This window comes from Carettochelys insculpta, chromosome 2 (assembly GCF_033958435.1).
Source record: "Carettochelys insculpta isolate YL-2023 chromosome 2, ASM3395843v1, whole genome shotgun sequence".
Lineage (NCBI taxonomy): Eukaryota > Metazoa > Chordata > Testudines > Carettochelyidae > Carettochelys > Carettochelys insculpta.
In genome coordinates this window covers 33853711-33877685 of record NC_134138.1, presented here as the reverse complement: position 1 = coordinate 33877685, position 23975 = coordinate 33853711, and the positions used below count along the sequence as shown (strand labels likewise).

The window sequence follows — 23975 nt, the reverse complement described above, 5'->3', positions numbered from 1 at the left end:
GAGGGACATGCCACTGCTGTCCTTGGGGCCATGGTCATCTGGGCATGTGGAAGGCCGTGGTCATGTCTGTTGTCCCCGCCCCTTAACCCTGGGGATGTGCACCGGGGAGGTACATACCTGACGGTCCGCTCCCACGGTCGGGGGACACCCTCTGCGCAGATGCCCTGCTGAAGCTCCGGGACGGCAGCGCGATGTGGAGCCCCCCATCGCTGGAGGAGGATTCCCCCTCCTCCTCCTCCGGCATCCCAGGGGTGGGCTCCTGGGGTGGCCCCTGGGGTGTGGGGCTTGCCTCTAGGGCGGACTCCGCCTCCAGGGCCTGCTGGGGCTCGTTGGCCAAGGTGTCAAGACTGGCCGGCAGGGAGGAGGTGTGCCAGGGGCCCAGGATGGACCTGAGCTCCCTGTAAAAGGGGCAAGTGGTGGGGGCGGCTCCAGATCGGCTGGCCACATCCCGGGCCTGGGCGTAGCCCTGCTGCAGCTCCTTCACTTTACTCCTGACATGGTCAGGAGTGCAGGCAGGGTGACCCCGGGCGGCCAGGCCCTTGGCCAGCCGAGCGAACGCATCCGCGTTCCGCCTCTTGCTCCCCATTACCTGGAGCACCTCCTCCTCGCTCCAGAGCCCCACCAGGTCCCGGATCTCGGCCTCCGTCCAGGAGGGGCCCCACTGCCTTTTCCCTGGCTAGCTGCCAGGCTGGGAGCCCTGGCTCCCCTTGGGGGGGGGTGCCCTGGGGGCGCCTGGGGGGCTGGCGGGCAGCCATCACTGTAGGGGTGGTGGCCTTGGGCTGCAGAGATGCGTGCAGCCTGGCCGCGTGGCAGTGCTGCCGCCTGCACACGCTCTCAGCTTCCTGCACCGGAATGCAGGGGGCGGGGAGATTTAAGGGGCCGCTGCACGCAGCGACCATAGAGCTCAGGGGCTGGAGAGAGGATCTCTCAACCCCTCAGCTGATGGCCGCCATGGTGGACCCCGCTCTTTCGATGTTGTGGGACGCGGATCGGCTACACGTGCCCTACTTCGACGTTCAACGTCGAAGTAGGGCGCTATTCCCAACCCCTGATGGGGATAGTGACTTCGACATCTCACCGCCTTATGTCGATTTCAACTTCGAAATAGCGCCTGCCATGTGTAGATGTGGTAGGTGCTATTTCGAAGTTGGTGCGGCTACTTTGAAGTAGCCGGCACGTGTAGACGCAGCTTATATGAGCAAACAGTGTACCCTTGTAGCCAAGAAGGACAATGGCATATTGTTGTGAATTAGGAGGAACATTTTGATCAGAGCTGGAGAGGTTGTTGTTCCCCTCTATTCAGCACTGGTGAGGCCACATCTGGCATATTGTGTCCAGTTTTGGGCCCCCCAGTACAGAAATGATGTGGATGTGCTGGAGCAAGTGCAGCAGAGGGAAATAAAAATGATTAAGGGGCTGGAGCACACGACCTATGAGGAGAAGCTGAGGGATTTGGGCTTATTTAGTTTACAGAAGAGAAGACTGAGGGGTGATTTAGTAGCAGTCTTCAACTTCCTGAAGGTGTGCTCTAAAACGGATGGAGAGAAACTGTTGTCAGTGGTGACATACAGCAGAACGAGGGGAAATGGTCTGAAGCTACAGAAGGAGAGGAGTAGGTTGGATATTAAGAAAAACTACTTCACCAGGAAGGTGGTGAAGCACCGGAATGCTTTGCCTAGGGAGGTGGTGGAATCTCCATCCCTAGAGGTTTTTAAGTCCCATCATGATATAGTCATGGCTGGGGTGACTTATTTGGGGTTGATCTTGCTTGGTGCTGGGGTCTGGATGTGATGACCTCTTGAGGTCCCTCCCAGCTCTGTGATTCTATGATTCTTCCCACTTTACAAACCTCAGATATCACTTAGTGATACCTCTTTGCATGTCTCAACTTACCAGTAGAAAAGTAGAGAAGTATATTCAGGATGAGGCCTGAGACTGTCAATCAAGAAATTTAAGTTCTATTCCTGGCTCTGCCACAGACTCCTTGCTTCACTTTGGGCAAATAAACTAACTTCTGCTCACTGTTCTCATCCTTCAAATGAGAATCATGTTCCTTTTCTTATAAAATATGGCTTAAAATAAAAGAAGGAAAGCTAAAACAAGTTCTATCAAAGTTTATGTAAACTGTATCACTGTCAGAATAAAGGGTTTTGTGAAACTCCAAATGCCATGTTATTCTTCTGTCCCTAACTGATAGAGATGCCAGAAGATGGACTTATTATTCACACATGATCTATACCCTTAAGTCATGTTTTTGTTTTATCTTCCTATAAGATGTATCCACTAGTGATATTTAGATGTGCATTGGAGACCAGTGGGGATAAACACACAACTTCAAATGACTCTGAATTTTCCTCCTTTCTAACTCAAACACAGGTTGTTTCTTAGACGAATGGATGTCAGTCAACTGCACAACATTTTTAACAAAATTCAGCCTGGATGTCTTAAATTCTCCACTACTGACAGCTCTTTTAATAAAGTCAGACATGGAAAAGAATAAAGTTACTCTGCATTGCCTTAACCTCCATACAACTGTAACTGAGTTGACCATTTATTGGCAGTGACAATATATCTTTTTTCCCCTATGTTCTCTAATGTGCCACAGGATTTTCTTTTCTTTTCTTTTCTTTTCTTTTCTTATAGTATAAGAGTCAATGACCTACAGATCACATACATTTGAGGGCTATTAATACAATACCTAAAATTTAGCACTGAAGTTCATACTCAGGCTGCATCTACATTATGAGATAAAATTGAATTTCAAGGCATTAGCTCAATATTAAAATGTGACTATCTTCACACTTAATACTGTTGACTCAATTTATTGAGTCATAAAACCGATAACAAAATATTGATATTAGGGGCAGGTATAGTGTCAAATTTGAATTTAAAATCTCGAATCAAGGCTAGTGTGTAAACGCTATATCCTTATTTTGAATTTATTAGCCTCCAGAAGTGTCTTGTATGTGTCCCACAAAGCTACGCAGTGACCATCCAAGTATGGCTGCTTTGTTGTGCACTGCTGTCAGGTGCACAGGAAGAAGGTCAAAGTAAGCCTGCAAAGTTTTGATTGAATTGGAATTGGAATTCAGAAGCCCAGCCTTTCGAATGTTAAGGACACCCATTATGTAAAAACCCCTTTGCCCATCACGTTGCACCACATCAGTAGCCATCACACCGCATAGGTAGCAATTTTCCATAGCCCTGTACTGCAATCATGAGCACTCAGGGTAGTGATCTGACTAGCACGTCTCAGGCTCACAAGAGAACCCCAGCTCAGACCCACCAGGAGATGGTCTGCAGAAGTGCGTCTGTCACATGAAAGCTCATCACTTAATGAATTAATTTGTTAGTCTTTAAAGTGCTACATGACTGTTTTTTTGTTTTGATAGAATACAGACTAACACGACTATCCCTCTGTGACTATTTCAGTCAAGGGGGAATTCTGTCATTTTACTATCGCTCAAAATGCAACAATTGCAGAATTCCCCCAGGACTGTTATATAAACAATTACATTTCTAACAATTAAATTGTGCATTTAGTCTGAAACTCTTTTGGAATCACCAAACAATTCTTTCACTTATTAAAACATTAAGTTTTAGCAGCATTGGATTTATTCGCAATTCATAATTTGCCACTATTCTAAAAATATACATTGATTGGGAGTGTTTCCTGAAAATGCCAATTAACTCAAATTGCTTCTTGGGCAACAAAACATCTGATGAGAAGGAGAGAGATTATTTAAATCTGTTTCTAATTTAAAATGCAAAACTTTAAAACAAAACCAGATGGTAACGTCCTCCATTTAATGCAAATTTAAACAAATGTTGTACTTTATGTGCCTGATCTGGCAAGAGGCTTCACACATCCTGCTAGATAATGAGGTCCCTCTGTTTCAACTGATGTGAATAAAGACAGAGGGTCTATGCAGGAGCTGCTCAGCATCTTGCAGGATGAGGCCACCAAATATTTCCAACTCATTTCTTTATATCACCATTTTCTGAGGCCAGTTATCTTTTTATAATTTCTAAACAGTTATGTAAACATTTGTTAGTGTAGGATACTAAATACATCTCTTAAAGCACCAAAAAGGAAAAACACATTACATCGTATTTACCCAACTTTATTAAATCAAAGAGAAATATTTTAGGAGTTAATGGCCGTGTCTACACTAGCCCCAAACTTCAAAATGGCCATGTAAATGGCCATTTCGAAGTTTACTAATGAAGCGCTGAAATACATATTCAGCTCCTTATTAGGATGCGGGCGGCCGCGGCACTTCAAAATTGACGTGACTCGCCGCCGCTCGGCTCGTCCCAACGGGGCTCCTTTTCGAAAGGACCCTGCCTACTTCGAAGTCCCCTTATTCCCATCTGCTCACTGGAATAAGGGGATTTCGAAGTAAGCCGGGGTCCTTTCGAAAAGGAGCCCCGTCGGGACGAGCCGCGTCAATTTCGAAGTGCCACGGCCACCCGCATGCTAATGAGGTGCTGAATATGTATTTCAGCGCTTCATTAGTAAACTTTGAAATGGCCATTTACATGGCCATTTTGAAGTTTGGGGCTAGTGTAGACATAGCCAATATCATCCTGCTGCAGGGCCCCACATAAGTAGAATAATGAATTATCAGACGATAATCTGTTTAAGATGATGTAGAGACTTGTAATCCACTCCTTTTAAAAATTATGCGGAATTTACTAGAAAAATATTTGTATGATTTTTTAACTATTTTATGGACCTTGATAAAGGATTATGTTTTATTTTATTTATTTTTTTCTCCCCTTGAGCAGTCATGTCCACAACTTACGCTATTCTCTGGAATGATTCACTCATGGCCATTTTAAGTCCATGGGAGATTTTCACTGAGGCTGGGTCTACACGTGCCCCTTCCTTTCGAAAGGGGCATGTTAATGAGCAGGTTTGAAAGATGCTAATGAGGCGCTGCATATTCATTGCAGTGCCTCATTAGCATAATGGCGGCCGCAGTGATTCGAAAGTGCGGCTTTTTGAATCGCGCGCCGCCTGTGGAGACGAAACCTTCCGAAAGGACGCCCCTCCCCCCCAGTTTTTGAAAGCCCTTCTTCAGATCACAGATAGGAAAAAGGGCTTTCAAAAACTGGGGGGATCCTTTCGGAAGTTCCCATCGCCACGGGCGGCGCGCAATTCAAAAAGCGCACTTTTGAATCGCCGCAGCCACTGTTATGCTAATGAAGTGCTGCATATTCATTGCAGTGCCTCATTGGAATCTTTCGAACCTGCTCATTAACATGCCCCTTTCGAAAGGAAGGGGCACGTGTACACCCAGCCTCAGTGAAAAACTCCCATGGACTTAAAATGGCCATGAGTGAATCATTCCAGAGAATAGTGTAAGTTGTGGACATGACTGCTCAAGGGAGAAAAATAATAAAATAAAACATAATCCTTTATCAAGGTACATAAAATAGTTAAAAAATCATACAAATATTTTTCTAGTAAATGCCACATAATATTTATTGCAGTGCCTCATTAGCATCTTTCGAACCTGCTCATTAACATGCCCCTTTTGAAAGGAAGGGGCATGTGTAGACCCAGCCTGAGTGTGTGCACTTTATCTGTCTCTTGCTCTTTTGTAAGCCATGCAACTGTACAGGTAAAGGTCTTTGGGAATTACCTATTCTTTTATGTTCATTTTCTCCTATCATGCAGATTTGCATGGTTCTATACATTTATTTCATCACCTAAGAGCCAGTCACAATCTGAACCCAAAAGAGCAATCATTCAAAACTACTTGAAGACACTAGTCTTCAATCCATAATATTGATGTTGGAGTTTCTAATTATTTGCAACACCTCTGGCTGAAAAGAAAAAAAGGAAAAAAAAATAGGCCTAGAGGTAGAATAAAACCCTGAAGGTGGAAGATTCCTCATTTCTATAACCTTCTAAATTTCACAAAACCATCCAAAATTATCTTTAAATGTCACCAAAGTATTCTATGTTAATATAATGTCATGTATGTCAAAGATAAGAAAGATTGACTTAATATAAAATAAATTACTGGTTGTCAGGTTGATAATCTAGTTTTAATTTAACCATGGAATGAGGGTATGACTCTCCATGTTATTTATGCACTGCAGCAAAAAAGCAAAACCAAATATGCTCCATCATGCTGTAAAACACAATCAAATTAAAACAAAAGCCTTTACGTAACTCTTTGACTGAAAAGTAAGACATTTTATGGCGTTATTCATTCCCACTATAAAATATTGTGTTATCTCTCTACATCCACCAATTCATCTCCCTAATATTTTTCACGATTGTGTACTTTTAAAATATGTAGCTAAAATAACAGACGAAACAGAAGTTAATTTGTATTTGATTTAGACACTCCCTTTCCACCTTAGAGCACAAAATTGCGAAATTAGCAATTTAACCTCACATAATGTAACTGAAGGTTTGCACTGCATAGTTGTAGCATTAAAACTCATTAAATACATTAATAATAATCTCATTTCAGCATTCTCACAGCTAATACTATCCTGGGAATGCTGAAAGTATAGAGGGAAGAGTGGAAACAAATTAAGTCTGACCCCTTCTGTCAATTAAAAGCAAAGCTTAGTTCCACAAACATTTTTCAACTGCTACTTAATAAAAGCAAAAGATAAAAATGCAAAGAACGGCAAACCTTGACAAGAAGGTGGCACTCCATCCATCTGAAGTCTTTCTCCCAATCTACATGTTAAGATTTCATTACCAACCAAAGTAAAACCTGGATGACACTGGTACCTTATTATGTCCCCTGTTTGATAAAAAGAAGAGCACAGTTCAAAAGCAATTTTCAGGGATTTTGTGCTTTACAAAGATATTGATTAATGAAGTACATGAGGTGCCTTATCTTGTGTTAAATGACCAGTGGCGTGAAAAGGTTTGATCAATCAGAGTAAGGCTAAGTCTACACTAGCCGGCACAACGTCGAAATAGCACCCATCGCTTCTACACGCGCTGGGTGCTATTTCGACGTTGAAATCGACGTTGAGCGGCGTTCAGCGTCGAAGTAGGGTGTGTGTAGGTGATCCGTGTCCCGCTACTTTGAAATAGCGGAGTCCTCCATGGAAGCAATCAGCTGAGGGGTTGAGATGCTCTGTCCAGCCCCTGTGGGGCTCTATGGTTTCTGCACTCAGCGGCTCTTAAAGCCGCAAGGACCCAGAAACCCCGTAGCAGGAAGCTGGCAGCGTGCACGCAGCAGCCGTGCCACGTGGTGTCCCTGCACTGCCAGAGGGACATCATGGCAGCCAGCCAGCCTCACGAGTGCCCCCAGAGCTCCCCCTCCGGGCCATCCCAGGGCTCCCAGGCCTCCAGCCGGCAGGGTAGGAAGCGGGGCCCCTCCTGGACAGACCCTGAGCTCCGAGCCCTGCTGGGGCTCTGGAGGGAGGAGGAGGTGCTGTATGTCATGGGGAGTAAGCAGCGGAACGCAGAGGCGTTCGCCCGGCTGGCTGAGGGCCTGGCTGCCCGGGGTCACCCTGCCCGCACTCCTGACCATGTCAGGAGCAAAGTCAAGGAGTTGCAGCAGGGTTACGCCCGGGCCCAGGACTCAGCCAGACAGTCTGGGTCTGCCCCTGACGCTTGCCCCTATTACTGGGAGCTCAGGGCTATCCTGGGTCCCCGGGGCACCTCCTCTCCCACCAGCCACGCTTGACACCATGGCCAACAAGCCCCAGCCAGCCTCAGAGACAGGGCCAGGACCAGAGGCCAGCCCTGCCCCCCCCCACGCCTACAGCCGGGACCCTCCATCCCAGCCACGGAGTGGTCCAGTGAGGAGGGGGAGCTGGTGCTGGATGTGCCGTCCCACAGCTGCAGCCGGGTGTCTGCCTTGTGGGCATCTCCAGAGCCTGGCAGTGCACCATCAGGTATGTACCCCACAGGGCACAGACCCCCTGAGCATGGGGCGGGGGCCCCACTTGACCGGGGGCCCCCACATCCCCACAACACCTCAGCCTGACATGGCCTGGGCAATCCACACAACAGGGATGGTGCCACAGCCACCAGTGAGTGCCCAGCAGCACCTCCACCCATGGACAGTGCCGTGCCCCACCCCTGGTGGGAGGGGAGAGGGGAGGACCACTGGAGGGGGCCACCCACAGGATCACTGCACACACCAATGGGGGATGGATGGGGTGGGGACACAGGCCCTTGGGGGGGATGGGGGGTGGGCCACGGGTCAAGGCTGGGTACTCATGGCCTCCCTTCCCCCTTTCTCCGTATTTCTGCATCCGCACCATCCGTCGTCCCCAACAGCCCTCCCAAACCATCGGAGCACCAGCTGTCGGGGACACCACCTGCCCCAGTCCAGGTCCACTCCCGGGGACGACACCGCTGCACCACCACCACCTATGACCTGGAGGTGGCTGCCGCCCTCTGGCGCCAGGCAGACCTCATGGATCGGAGGCTCCAATTCGAGCAGCGGGAGGCCGCCTGGTGTTGGGAGGCCTGGCGCGAGTTCATGGCCACCTTTAACAGGCTGGCCAATACCCTTGAGGAGCTGGTGGCTCGTCTGCCTCCCCCCAGTGTCCTCCGTCCTGCCCTCCCCTCCGCCCCACCTGCTGATGTCCCGCCCACTGTTGTCCCGACCGTTGTCGTCCCACCCGCTGTCTTCCAGCCTGCTGCCCTGCCTGCTGTTGTCCCACCTGCTGCCCTGCCTGCTGCCCCACCCACCAGGTCCTCAGAGCAGGAGCCACCTGGGGCCGTGGACCTGCCTCGACCATACCTCCCCATGCTCTTGGCCCCCAGCCAGCCTTGCCATGGACCCCGGCTGAGAGGGAGACCAGCCAGCCGGACGCGGTGGGGGTCACGCCCTTCCACCCCTGCCCCAGAATGATGGGCCAATGGGTGGCCTCCCCACATCTCCCCCTGTAAATAGTTGTCCCCACCCTTGTATATAGTTATTTATAGTTGACACCCCCTGTTATAGTTTGTAGAGATGTCCCCACTTGTACATAGTTATTATTTTCATTAATCTGTTTTTTTTGCTAATTTTATTTGCCAAAAAGAGGTGACATTTTTGTTTTTCTTGTAAATAATGACAGTTTTACTTTTTCCCAAAACCTGTGTTCCATGTGCTTTTGGTAAGGGTGAGGTGTGGGTGCTGGGGCGGGGTGCAGGGTTGGCCGGTGGGGGGGGTCGCGCACTGGGCCCCCGGTCAAAGTACTCCCTTAGGGCCTCCCACACCTGGACCCCGGCCTGGTCGGCCTGGCGGCTCGGGGTGGCAGGTGGCTGGGGGTAGGCTGTTGCGGCCTCCTGTGCCCAGCCCTGCACGAAGGCCTCCCCCTTGCTTTCCACCAGGTTGTGGAGTGTGCAGCAGGCCCCCACAACCTGGGGGATGTTTGGGAGGCCCAGATCTAGGCGTGCCAGGAGGCAATGCCAGTGGCATTTCAGGCACCCGAAGGGTCGCTTGACCACTTGTCGGGCATGGTTGCGGTGGAAGTTGTAGCGCTCCTGACTGTCAGACAGGTGGCCTGTATACGGCTGCATAAGCCAGGGCTGGAGGGGGTATGCCGCATCTGCCACAAGGCAGAGGGGTACGGTGGCGGTATCCCCCAGAGGGATCTCCCTCTGGGGGATGTAGGTCCCTGCTTGCAGTCGGCGGCATAGTCCTGAATTCCAGAAAATGCGGGCACCGTGGGTAGAGTTGGGCCAGCCCACATAGATGTCCTGGAAGCGGCCACGGCTGTCAACCATGGCCTGCAGGACCACAGAGTGGTAGCCCTTCCTGTTGACATAGCGGCCACCACTGTGATCTGGGGCATGGATGGGGATGTGGGTCCCATCAAGGGCTCCAAAGCAGTTGGGGAATCCCATGGTGGCGAATCCGTCGACGGCCGCGTCCAGGTCCCCAACTCGGACGACCCTCTTCAGCAGCAGGGCATTGAGTGCACACAGCACCTGTGGGGAGGGAACACGGGTGCCTGTGAGGGTTTGCAGAGTGTGATCCCCTCACCCAGGCCCCCCTCCTGAGGCCCCCCTCCTGAGGCCCCCGTCACCCAGGCCCCGCTCACCCAGGCCCCCCTCACCCAAGCCCCCCTCCTGAGGCCCCCCTCACCCAGGCCCCCCTCCCCAGCAGGGAGTTCAGCCCCAGGCCTCCTTACCTCCATGAGGACAGCCCTGACTGTGGCCTTTCCCACTCCAAACTGCTGTCCCACGGAGCGGTAGCTGTCTGGAGTGGCCAGCTTCCAGACAGCTATTGCGACCCTCTTCTTGACAGGGAGGGCACGCCGCATGCAGGTGTCCTGGTGCCTGAGTGCAGGGGTGAGCCACTGGCAGAGCTCCATGAAGGTCTGCCGGCTCATGCGGAAGTTCCACAGCCACTAGTCATCATTCCATTCCCCCATAACCAGGTGCTCCCACCACTCGGTGCTGGAGGGGTAGCTCCAGAGTTGGCGGGGCACCCGGCGGGGGAGGGCGAGGAGGGCCCAATGGTTGGGGGCATCTCCTGGTGCTCCTTGGGAGGGCTCCCATTCCAGAAGCTGCTGGGTGGCTGCCCAGGCAGCATCTAGAAGGGCACCTGCTCCACGGGAGGCAGCTTGTAGGGCTTCCAGCTGCTGCTGAAGGTCCATGTCTGCGGGCTTGAGGTCTGTGAGGCTTGTCTCACCAACGCAGGGCTGCTCATGCAGTGAAGGCCAAGTGTGTCTGGGAGGGGCCCTTTAAGGGAGCAGCTTGCAGCTGCCCCAGAAGGGCTAGTGTGCTCTGTGACCCGTTTCGTGGGTTTTCCTGGTCACTTATTTTGAAATAGGGGGCTTATGTGTGTGGACGCTCCGCATTTCCCTCCGGGGTGGCTCTTTTTGATGTTCCCCAGCGCTACTTCGACGTTGAACGTCGACGTTTGCCAGCCCTGGAGGACGTGTAGATGATAATCGTCGAAGTAGCCTATTTCAAAGTTCTTACTTCTAAATAGGCTACTTCGACGTTGTGTCCTAGTGTAGACATAGCCTAAATATTGTAGTAAGTATTCTGTTCTATATTCTATCACATTTATCACTGTTTCCAATCAGAATAATTTTTCACTGCCTATGGATTTTTTTATTTTGGTTTTTTTACAGCTTTCTAACTAAACCACACTTTTGTGGAGTTCTAAACCTCTAAAATTTATTGTGTACTTGACATGCTGTTAATTTGAAGGATAATGGTACTAATAATTCAAGCAAAATAGATTCAAACCAGAAACTTCTGTATCTGTTCGTTCACATACACATACATATATTAATTTATCATGCCTGTATCTATATCAATACAACATTTATTTTTAAAAAAACTTAGGCAGCCCCATGCCTATGTTCAGTTTGAACTCTCCTGTTTCTTCCATGCTGTTTATTCTCCTTAACTTCTTGAAATTTTGTAAAAGCATCCCTCTCATGTTCTCTTTTTTTCTCTTTTTAAAATACACCATTATATGTATACATACACTTAACACTGTCTACATAATAAAGAGAGCATTTTATGGTTATTGTACTTAAACATGGCTTGCAACTCTTTAAAATATTTTAAAAAGAGCATAAAATTACAATTAATTTTAAGACTTTACGAGTTTAATTTGAATGTTGCAAATAAATATATTTCAGATAAAAAGGGAATTTGGAAGTAGTGCTTATACCCCTTAGTTGCACTGCCTGAGATTTAACAATGACACAGCAAGTACCAGAAGGAAGAAATACTTCTTAAATATTCTTTTTCTTTAATGTGTAAATGTATTTGTTATCACTCCTTGAAATAGGTTATTGCTTATAGTTTTATAAATTACAGACATTACCTATTTCAAATTCATCATCCTCAGTCAAAATTTCTGCATTTGGTATAGGTGGTGGAGGTTGACACACTCGAAGCTGATAGGCTACAAAACACAGAGGGTAATGTAATTAATAAGTTGTTCAATTTCACTGCCTAACAATAAACAACACTTATAGATTTGCTTTGAAAGGTTCAATGGAATCTAACAGAATAAAAATATACACGGAATCAATGTTAAGAATGCAAAGGTGAAGACAGGATTTCCAGTGTGAAAGATTTCAGTTTAGTTTTAATGGCAAAATCCTGCTCATACATATCCTGGGAAGATTATAGGCACTTCTAAAGTCTCTGCAAAGCACCAATCTTGTTTACAAAGCACAAATGTTTAATTCAAAGTATGCTTAGCAAAATGTGTTTTTTATACCCAAACTCTTCCTGTCTTGAGACTGTCTTAAATAAAGGCCCACTCAATAATGAAAAATATGTCTGTTCAGAGACAGAATAACCATTATGAAGCAGCGTCTTCAGGTGTGAAATTTCCTAGAAAATACAAATGCATTTACATAGATACTGAATGCAACCACAGACAGAATCGATCCTTGTGGTTGATTGGGAGCCACTAATGGCAGATGTTCATCTTCCCATTATTCCTTGTATGCACCCCCCACCCCCGGGAAGGAATTCAGCAACTATAGAGTATTCTACCGGATCCCTGCCAAATGTCACATAGGACAAAAGTATCCCATGAACAGGAATTTTCTTAGGTGCATCATCACCATTATCAAATACAAAATCACTTCAGAAAACTGGGTAAAATGTTGGTTGCATTAATCTCAATGGGAGTTTTTGCCACTGAGTTCTAGGAGTCAGTATTTCGTCCATTATACAGACTTTGAGTAATTTTTTGAAGCTGTTTTTACCCTCTTGACCACCAGGATCAGTCCTATTCAAAATCAATATGCAGTCATTCGATGAACCAATCAGATGACATGGACTCATGTGCAAGTAATATGTAGATGACACAGTGCTGCCGATCCTACACGATACACAACCAAATCACTATTATCAAGATGGCCTAGTGCCTGGCTAAGCTCATCTTATAGATGAACAAGAGCTAACTAAATCTGAACCAGAGCAAGACAGAGGTGATGCTGGTGGGCAAAAGAAAGTTCAAAGAAGAGTATTCAGCAATGGTGCAGTCTCATTATTGAAGGTGAACATCCACATTGGTCAACTGTCACCTATATTGGTCAACTGTCGACCAATTCTGCCTAACTGGTTAAGAGAAACTGTCCCACCCTGGCAAATGAAGACCTTGCCATAGTTATTCATGACTTTGTTATCTTCTGTCTGAAGTGCAGCAGTATAATATACCAGTGCATGAAGCTGTCAGCCCTTAGAAAACTCTGATGAGTACAAAATGCAGTTCATCTCTTCATTAACACTGGCTATCACAAGCCTCTCATTCACTGTTGACAGAGGCTTCCCAGGGAATAGAGTTTCTCAACCTAGAGTCTGCAGGCCCTGGGGCCCAAAAAGGAACTATGTGGGTCCTACTGATCAATTCTTCCCCATTGCTCCCTCCCCCAATTCCTCCCCCTTCCTCCAAATGCTGCTGGACCCAGGGCTAAGGCAGATTCCATGTTTGCCTTTCTTCCAAGCAGTTCCCAGAAATATCTGCCAGGACCCCGCAGTGGTCCTTTAGTCTAGGGGCAACCAGGAAAGCTACACTGGTTGCCTGTGCCTGGGTGCCAACTATGCACCTCCAATTGGCCAGGAATCACAACCAATGGGAACTGTGGGGATGATGCCTTCAGGTGCAAGGGCACTGCACACAACCTCCCTGCCTGCCCAAGACCATCCCCAGCCCTACCCCAGAGCCCACACCCCAGCCATCGCCCTCATGCTCCTGTACCCAACCCCCACCTACAAACTCCTTTCTTGAGACCATACCCCAAATCTCTCTTGCACCAAAATAATCTGCTACAGGCCACAGTCCCTTCCTGAACCCCAAACCCTCATTCTTGGTTCTACCCCACAGCCTACAACCTAACCGGGGCCCTCACACCACTCCCACACCAGAATCCCCTACCTTAGCTTGGTGAAAGTGAGTAAGGTGGGGGAGAGTGAGGGACATAGGGAGGAGGGGATGGAACAAGTGGGGACAAGGCCTCAGAGAAGAGGTTAGGCAGGGGATGCCCAGAAACTTTAAATCAAAATGGGATCATCAATTTCCTAACTTTTGAGTACTGCTCTCATAGGGTGTTGATTCAAATTCAAGATCTTGAGATTTGTTTTCAAGGTGCTGAAGGCATTGGCCCTGGCAACATCTAAAAGATCCCTTAAAATTTCTGGATGAAGATGATGTTAGTAACTTTCTTGTCAGGTACTATGAAACTTTCTATCAAAAGGGTAAAGAGCCTCAGTTCATATAACAGAGCTTCCTTAACATTTGGTGCCATATTGTAGAATGAACTCCCACAAAGCCAAGGATTATTGTAAACCTCACTACCTTCTGCTCCAACATATATGACACTTCTTCACTTTGTCTTCACTACCAAATCCATAGCAACATGGACAATTAAAACAAATCCTACATGAAATACACAATTGTCCCCTGGAAGAGGTTTAGTCAAAGAGTTAATCATATTTGACATATTTTTGACATATAAGCTAAAACAATACCAGAAACCACTAAGATAACACTATATTAAGGGTGATATAAGAACCTACATATAACAGGACACAATTATCACATTGGATGGCTCGGCTCAGTTTAGGCTTCCATGCCACAGCAGGTTAACAGTAGTTTCAGTCATCTGTACTTTACCAGGAGTACAATTTTCAAAAGAAACTAAGTAGTTAAGAAGCATATTTCCTATTTTCAAATATGATTTAGGTCATGTCTACATTAAACAGATACAGCAACTCAGCTAAGATGCTGCATCTGTGCCATTGCAGTGTCATAGCATAAGTTCATCCTACATGGACAGATGGGATTTTTTCCCATTAATGTAGTTAATCTCTCCATCTGGGAGGTGGTAACTAGTTCAATTCTTCTGTCAATCTAGCCAACTGTTTGGTTCACCCCAAGGATTAAGTCAACCTAACTATGGCACTCATTGTAAACCCTTTTTTGTTTTTGTTTTTGTTTTTTCAAAACCCTGAATGACATAACTAGATTGATCTCTTTTTTTTAAGTATAGCCAAGGCCTTGTGCACTGAGGAGAAAAGTCCTCAGGGTAAAGCAGTGGGATGCAGGCTCTTAAATTGCATAAACTTCTTTTGAAAATTTCACTTAAATTTATCACTGTCATTGAATAAGATCAAGCACCGTAGACTTGAGATTAAATCTTCAGTGACAGAAAGTATCACAGTTTTGATGACTTCCATGATTTTATGTTGAGGCTCATTATACTTGTCGTTTTACTTAAACTCCACCTCAACAGATTGCTATTACATGAGAATTTCAGATTTTGTTTTAAAATTAAGTGTTTAGTCCTCATGATTGTGGAAAGAAGCTTGAAAATGTGAGATGAAAAGAATGTTAATAGTTTCAAACAGAGTATGAGGATTGACTCAAAACCATATGACTGGTCAAGGTCTGAGGGAAATTGTTATAAAAATAATACATCAATTAGCTATTTTTCCAGGGGCCAATCCTGCATAGCCTTATACATGAAACATGGAATTTAGTGCCAGTTTTGCTGATATTAAGGCTGCAGGCTCAAGCCTTCAGTCTCTTGGTTATTGTAGTCAAAATTGCAGTTAGAAGGTGTGAGCCATTTTATTCTTGCACCTTTTGTAATCAGTTAATTATGCAAGTGTGAACCACTAGTATTCTGCATAAGAAGAGATTGTGCATGGTACAGGTTCCAACTCTGCAAAAATCAGTGGGTTCTTAAGCACCTACCAGCAGTCAAGCTCCCCTTCTTCCCCCAAGATCCTGCTCATCAGCAGCACTACTGATCAACTCCCTCACCCCAGTACCTCCTAAATGATGTGATATGGAACAGGTTTTCTGTGGTTTGCAGGAGATGCTAAGAAGGAAGGGGAGGGGCAGGAATGGGGCATGCTCAGCAGTGCAGAATGACAGAGGTGAGAAAGAGGCAGGGTGGGGGCAGGCCTTGGGGGAAGTGGAGAGCAGGAGTGGGATTAAGAGTTGAGTGGGGGTGGGAAGAGGTGAGGCAGGGTTGGTGGCCTAGGAGCTGGGTTGGAGTAGAGGCTAGTCCTGGGGTTGAGCCGGGGTTCAGAACCTGACAAGGAAAATCAGAAGCTGGTGCCTGTGGCTCACAGTCAATTTGTACAGCTGTACACATGATGATAGGAAGTATGAGGGAGTGGAGAATCAGGATTCCAAACACTTTATTTTACTTCAAGAAGCATGTTACTAGGTGTCAGAATTCAACTGAGTGCAATGATCACCCAGGATTTATTTGACCTAACTCACAATAAGTTGTAGGTGGATCTTGCCCTATTCCAAATGACCCATGCTCCTTTTGCAGCTTCAATGGATGACTATAGTAATCTCTAGAGACTGTAATGCACCCAGGAGCCATTACTGGCTGGCAAAATTTAAAGTAACCCTGAGTCTGCTCTTATGAATAGAGGGAGGAGCAACATTGGAAAATCAGCCCTGTAATTAGGGATCCACACCTTGTTCTTATGCAGATTCCATTCAGCTGTACCCAGTAATTATTGGTTTATTGTGTTATAATGAAACACTCTAAAGGCCCAATACCCTACTTTCTTCCTCATCCTCATTCCAAGATCATATTCACTCAGTTGTGAATTTGTTTGCACGTAAAGCAGGATCACATACAGAGAGATCCTGATGTTTGCATACAAAGGATTCCTGTCACAAAGTTGTCAAGCTTTGTGAAAGTTCAGACATCATGGGGATTCCTTAAATAGAAAATGTAATAAGCATGTATACAGAGGAGGTACCAAAGATAAATAAACTGACATTAGTAACTTCAGCTTTTCCACTGCTGTATTGCTCCTCTTTACCCACATACTGAGCGCAGCATTTCTTACAGACTGCATGTCATAAAATCTGAATGAAACTGTTAAGATTGAAAAAAAAATGAAGAGCCATGAAAAAAATATTTTAAAATCTTCCAAAATTGAGCTCTGCAAGAAGATTGAGATCTTCTTTGAGTATCTATGCCATGCACCAGAACTCATTAGCGTGCACTCCAAAACCACTAGCATGTGGAAATTCTTGAAGTCACACAGACTAAAACCCTATAGATTAGATTCTCCCTGATATAAATAGGCTTAACTCCATTGAAATCATTGGTGTCACTGCAGTTTACACAAGATGAAGATCTGCCTTGTTTACCTTATGCTATGTAGAAGAGTAACAGAGAGGGAGCCATGCTAGTCTATATACTATCAAAACAAAGAAGCAGACTTAAGAGTTTGCATGTTACTGAAGAAAAATTTTCACACCACTCTTGAAAGGGAGACTGCCGAACTATCTTTTATGTACAAATTTGGCACATTAACCCATGGTTTGAACCGGATGGGATTTTTCTGAGTCACTATAGGGGCTCGTTTGCATACTTGGCTTAATCTTATTCTTGACCTCCCCCCACTTCTACTCCTCTACTCTCTGATTTGCTCACCTTGATCATTTTTTTCTGATTTTTCCACCAAATTCTCTCACTTGGCACCCATCAGGTCCCAAAGGTGTTGAACTCTCTAGGGAAAATGAGCTAAAGGACTAGGAATAGGTGGAAGGAGCTAAAATGGAGAGCTGGGTATGAGTTAACTTTCAGCAGGTCTTCCAAATTGGGCACAGGGAACTTACATTTAATGAAGAAGGGGAAGGGGCAGACAGTGAAAGCGTTTGAAGAGACACAGAAGATAATCAGAACATCACACAATATAGATGATTATTTGCTACAACATTCTGGATGGAATTAATAAAGGCTTTGAGGCCAGAGATGAAGACGCTGCACTTGTCAAGGTCAGGGGGATTAGGGGGTTGAGAAAGGACTGTGTAAGAGGGAACAAAGAACTATCACCAGATTTTGGAATATTGCATACTAGATAAGATGTAGAGTGAAAAACTTGAAGGATTCATTTAGGGATAGAATGAGAGGAATAAACCTAACTTAAAAATTCTGAGCCTGAGTATATAGAGAAGTTACAATTTTTTTTCTTTGGAGTACTGTGGGTTGCCTCATGCCAATGACAGGTGTGGAGTATTTGGCTTCCTAGTCCACTATACAGTTTCTGTGCAAAATCTGTGTTCTCAACTGGCCACCACTGACTCTTCCCCCTTCCATGATTGCATCTGATCCATGAAAATAAGACATGGACAATGAAAAGCTTGAAGAAAGACTTAATAGCAAAGGTTTTGAACAAAGAGTTGCTGAGGGGAGGGTATTTGGAAAGAGGATAGGAAAGTTTAAGAAAAATATTTTACAAATGAAATAGCAAAGACTTTCCAAAAAGCTGCAGGTGTATCCAATGAGCAGCAAGCCCCCAAAATTTTTTTGACGGGGGGAGCTGTGGTCTGTGACTGCAGAGCCGGTTGAAATGTTTCACCGCCCCTGAATATCTTAGCCATCGGGGAAGACTTCCCCCCAGCGGCAGAAAGCCCCCGATCCTTGCTGGGATATAGGGGGTTTTCAGTGGAAGGCCAGTTGAAGTAGTCCCCCCCAAATATTTTTGGTGGGAGGCCAGTTAAAGTAGTCCTCTCATGTGGCAGGAAGCCCCCAATATTCTTTCCCACCTTTGAAGCCTTAACCGCTTGCAAGCCAGAATATGGAGCTGCCTGGCAGCATGGTCAGTACCAAACGGCAGGCATGTCCTTTTATTGAGTTGGGGGCTACCCATGTGATGTGGCTGAGTGTAGGAAAGTCCCCGACTGCATGGTGCCTGTGAGGAAAGAGAGCATGCTCACATATGTAAACCACTGAGAAGAAGTTTATTGGCCTCTTGTGCAAGCATGACCCCCAAAACAGCCTTGCTGCCAAGTGCTGTGGTGGGGTAGTTGGTGATACCAGGCAGCACAGCAAAATGTGCCAAGTATAGAGACAGAACCAAAAACTCTATGCTCGGGCTATTTGTAAGGGTAGATACGCTCACAGCACTAATAGCAATGAAAAAAAGACATTTCTCAGGCTCTTATACAAACATGACCCCATAGCCACAGGCTTCCTGGTCCTGATTTGAAATTCATGGTCTTTCTGTTACCCAATTCCTGTGTACCTGAAGAGCAGCGGCCAGAGCGGAGCACTGAGGGGCATTGTGGGTAACATACAGAACACCTCTGGAGACTAATAAATTTAATTTTAAGATGTGTCCCCTACACACTCACATTTAATTGAACTTTTGATTTCCAGCAGGTACCGAGGATATTGTAACATTGATATAAGTGCTCCCTAAATTGAGCTAATTGTACCTACAGTGAAGACAGTTATATGGTAATATCGAGCTAACTGCCTTAAATTCAAATTTATCCCATAGTGCTCTGAAGATAGTGCTCATTGCAATTGAAACATCACTGTGGGAATATTGAAATCTTCCCCCTAGCCCCACTGCGTCAGACATTAAAAAACATAACACACTGAAGCTGAACATAGTTTCAGAAACTCATATCTTAAGAAGTATACAACATACAGGTACTCTGCCCACTACACCCATTCAACAATGGAACCCATTCAGTGCACTGGTTCTCACTGTCAGACCCTCTAATGATCTAAAGACACAAAATGCCACTCTAAAATACTACAGTCCACGGATATGATGTAATTATTAGTATCCATAACAGAGCTTGCCAGAGATGGATACAGGTAGATGGTGTCCTGCTGTGGAATTGTTTGTCACACAAAATCCAAATGACCTCCATTTTATTGTTCATGTCTTTCAGGGAGCTGGCTTTCTCAATTGGAAAGGAATCTGATTCAAATCATGGAAGCATTTTATCACAGATTTACTCCAATGACAAGACCAATGCTTCTAGCTCAAATGATCTTGGATCTGGGAAAAGAATCTGGCTAATTACCATAATAATATTAACATGGGTTAATTAATTATAAGTAAAATTGACCTACAAAACTACTTGATCTTTGACGTAGGCTTAGCATCAGTATGAAGGTATATGAATGACCCTCATTCTTTCCTGATTTCTAGAAGATCTTAGGGATCTAGCTGATAATTTCTAATACCAAGATTACATTCGCAAATATCAATCGATAGATAGATACGACTGCTGGTTTGTTTGTTAGAATACAGACTAACATTGCTACCTCTCTGTTACTATTTGAATATAGTTTGATATCATGGGCAATGTTAGTGTAATTGCACTGATCTCACATAATTTAAGCAATACTTGAATTTGGACGCCAAGGACACATACACCTTTTAAAGCAATGGAAGCCATAAAGAGACACTTATGTCTAATCTAATTGGATATTAGTTTTGGAAGGTTTAGTAGCTGTTTCTTTAGTTGTTTTGTTGACAATGTATTCATGTTATATATCTTCTTTGTCTCACCATATTGGTTAACATCGAATGATTAACAAAATTCAACTAATTGTTCTAAAGGACTTAAAGTTTATTTTACTGACAGTACTTAAAACATTTTACTTAAGCTTCAACTACACAATAATCAGTAAATATAGACAAGTATGTAGAACTTACCATGATAACTTAGCACAAAGAAGCCACTTGTTGTGAAGTCACTGTGGAACTTAATGAGAATCTGGTTGGAAGTACTGTAGACAGACTCCAAGGCAGTGTTGCCACTAAACTGGCCAATCTGAGGAGAATTTTGGTCTGGCCCATCCCTAAAAAAAAAATTGTACAGGTAGACTCACCATTAATTTACATACATTTGCAATGCTTAGGAAGTATGTGGTATTTTTGTAGGCAGGTAATTTTTTGTCGATATAATGCAATATTTTTGTCTAGCCAAAAATGGGAATTTTTATATAAGTTTTATAAAATAATACTACAAAGGATTATGTGTATTACTTGCATTAAAATAAAACAGAAGAAAAAGTGCAATTTGAATGGTGAGATGTAAAATGCTCCATGATAGAAAATGTTTTAGGGTGCTTCAGGATTTCTGAGTATAAATTTTGTCACCTATAATCTATTGGAAAAAATTCTCATTTTTTAACCTGCAGATTGCAGTGTTCATAATCTGGGTGGGTTTGGGTGGTACCTTCCCATTTTGCCCTGAAACACCCTCGCATTTATATAGTCAAGATGACAAATACGTACTGCTTTTCCCAACCTATTGATTTCTAGAAGTAATACAGAAGAGAAACCACACATTTTCTGTTAATTCATATAAAAAGAGAGCTATAGTGTTGGAAGAGATTATGAAGGCCATCAATTCAATCCCCCTGCTAATAAACCATCCAAAAAAGATTGTTTTTCAGCCTTCTTTTTAAAAAGCTCCAAAGAAGCAACTTCCACAACTTCTCTAGACAATGTGTTCTATTGTCCTGCTGCTCATACTGTTAGGATATTTTTTCCTGAGATACAATCTAAATGTGCTACATTATAATTTGAGCTGATTGACTCTTGTTCTACCCTCTGTGACAAGAAAGAACAACTTTTCTCCATCTTTTTTACAGAAAAGTTTTATGTATTTGAAAACAGCTATCCTGTTGTCTCCATTTAATTTCTTCTTTCCAAATAAACATACCTACTTCCTTGAACATTTGTTAATACAACTTTCATTCCATGCCAATGATCATATTTGATGCTCACTCTGGATCCTTCCCAGTTGCTGTGGATACCTTCTATGCATTGGTGACCAAACTGAAAACAGCATATCAGCTATGGCCGACCAGCACCAGGTAGGGTAGTATTCCCACCATCTCTGACTCAAAATTGCATTTTTCTTTTGCAAAAACATTCAATGGTGGACTCATGCTGAGATTGTGATCCACCTGAACTCCAAAATCCCAGTGTTGGTGCCAAGCTAGTTCTCTCCCCTTCTGTATTTTTGCATTGTTTACTCCAAAATGTAGCAACATCTATTGTCTTTGTTGAATTCAGTTGTATTGTTTATAGCCCAGTTCTCCAATTTAACAAGACCTCTTTGAATTTTAGCCTATCATTCAATTTGTTTGCAACCTCTTCTAGCTTTGAGTCTTTCGCAGATTTGATCAGTATGCTGATCATACACATGTAAGATGTTAAAAAAAATGGATGCAAAAGAGATATATGTGGACACCTACTAAAGGTCTCCTTACAGTCTGATATCATGCCATTAATAATTACACTCTTTTGTTTTTGTTGAGGTTGCTTAACCATCCATGTATCCACTTAATAGTAGTTCTGCCAAGCCTGCATTTCTCTAACTTAATTATGAGAATGTCATATGGGACTGTGTCAAAAGTCTTGCTAAAATGCAGATACACTATGTCCGTGGCATTATCCTCACGCATAAAATCAATTACATAGAAAAACAAGGAAATCAAGCTAGTTTGGCATGATTTGGAATGAGTTATGCACCTCTGGCTGGATTAAATAAAGTTGTGTCATTTAAGTTGTGTCTACACTACAGAGTTCTGTCTACAGAAGAGGCCATCTCTCAACAAAACTAGGGAGCGTCCCCACTACAAATGTGTTCTGTCTAGAATCTGTCAACAGAATACAACCTTTCTCCTGGCAGAGTTATGTCTTCAAGTTTGAGGCATAGCACCTCTGTCAACAGATTCTGTAGACAGAAAAACAGTGTAGACATTGCAGGGATCCTTCTTTTGACAGAGAGGGATTCCACTTCACCTGGCAGCCCTGTTTGCAGAGCTTCTGGTTGGCCGTTCTGTGGACAGAAGGCTAGGGAGTCTGGCCAGTTTCTGTCTACAGGGACATAGACAGGGAGAGCCCATATAAGGTGTGGACATGTTCTGTAGACAGAGGTTCTGTTGGCAAAACTCTGTTGACATTGACTTCTGTAGAGAGAACTTTGTAGTGTACACCCAGCTTTAGTGTATATAAAAATGTGGGGTGAAATCCTAGCCTCACTGCAAAGGCAACAAAACTCCAGTTGGCACCAGTAAGATTAGAATTTCACCCCAAAAATTGTATATGCATTTTTATGCATACAAATTACACTGACATTTATTATTTTGAGACCCAACTGTTTTAAAGACGATTCAGATAACAGCATTTCAGGATCTAATGACTAAATTTGTGGACAGGATTAGATGTTAAAATTGTTGTCATTTTCTTCTAAAGATAAGTATGGACATAAAAATATAGGCCATTTAAAATAAGTGGCTCTGAACATGTTGTAAGAATCTCCATCAATGCTATATACTATACATGATGTCACAAGTTTTACATTAGCAGTTGTGTCTCACTGGCTTAATCATTAATGTAAACAGCATCCTAATTTTCTTGTTTTCTCTAAAGTTATAGTTTTGGGTAACACTGGTCCTCACTGAGAAGTGTTTGAAGATACTATAATTAATTATGACACATGCATGATTTCACATACAGTTTTCTTATATTTCCTTCAAGATTCTTAACATCTTATTCTTTGTTCCGGTAGCTTAAGTAATAGGGCAGTTTACTTTAGAGCAGTTTGTGATCTACATCATGTATCTGTGTATTTGAAAATATCTTCTTCTTTCCGCATTCTTGAAGCTGTGGGAATCTGTACATCTTTGTCTCATGACTAGTCAAGTTATTCATCTGCAAATAGGCAGGCTAGTACAAAAGTCAAATTTATTGGATAAGTTGAATCATAAACAGTAGAAATGGGAAAAACCTGGGAGCCATCAGCTGTGTCTACATGTGCCAATTTTTCCAGAAGTGGCATGCTAGTGAGCTGTCCAGAAGATGCTAATAAGGCACAGACGTAAATTTCCCATGCCTCATTAACATACAGGCAACATGGTTTGGAGTCTGAAAGAAGATCCCTGCAGGCCACGCATCCGTACGGGTATTCTGGAGTCCAGAAGAGCTTCATCTGGACTCCAAGCCATGTGCCCATACGCTAAATGAGGTGTGAGAAATTTATATTTGCTCCTCATTAGCATCTTCCGGACAGCTCATTACAATGTCACTTCCAAAAGAAGTGGCACGTGTAGACTCAGCCATCTTGTCCGCACTCTGAATCTTATAGGATTCTTCCTAATGACTATTTATGTGTGCTTTTGTCTAGCCTGACTTTGAATATTTTTATTAAAGGATCTCTCATAATTGCTCTGGGGAGATTATTTAATATTTTAACTGTTTT

The 23975-nt window shown here is 44.3% G+C and overlaps 1 protein-coding gene across 3 annotated transcripts in view; it reads right to left on the bottom strand.

Moving 5' to 3' along the window:
• The window catches only part of CSMD3 (CUB and Sushi multiple domains 3), a 1166921-nt gene that overhangs the window by 143189 nt on the left and 999757 nt on the right, over window positions 1-23975 (bottom strand). For all 3 annotated transcript variants that reach the window (XM_074985642.1, XM_074985643.1, XM_074985644.1), the window contains 3 exons: window positions 20414-20559; window positions 11778-11858; window positions 6663-6776 (listed from right to left, as the gene is read on the bottom strand). In XM_074985642.1, the coding sequence (XP_074841743.1) occupies window positions 6663-6776; window positions 11778-11858; window positions 20414-20559 (341 nt within the window). The remainder of the gene's footprint in view (window positions 1-6662; window positions 6777-11777; window positions 11859-20413; window positions 20560-23975) is intronic.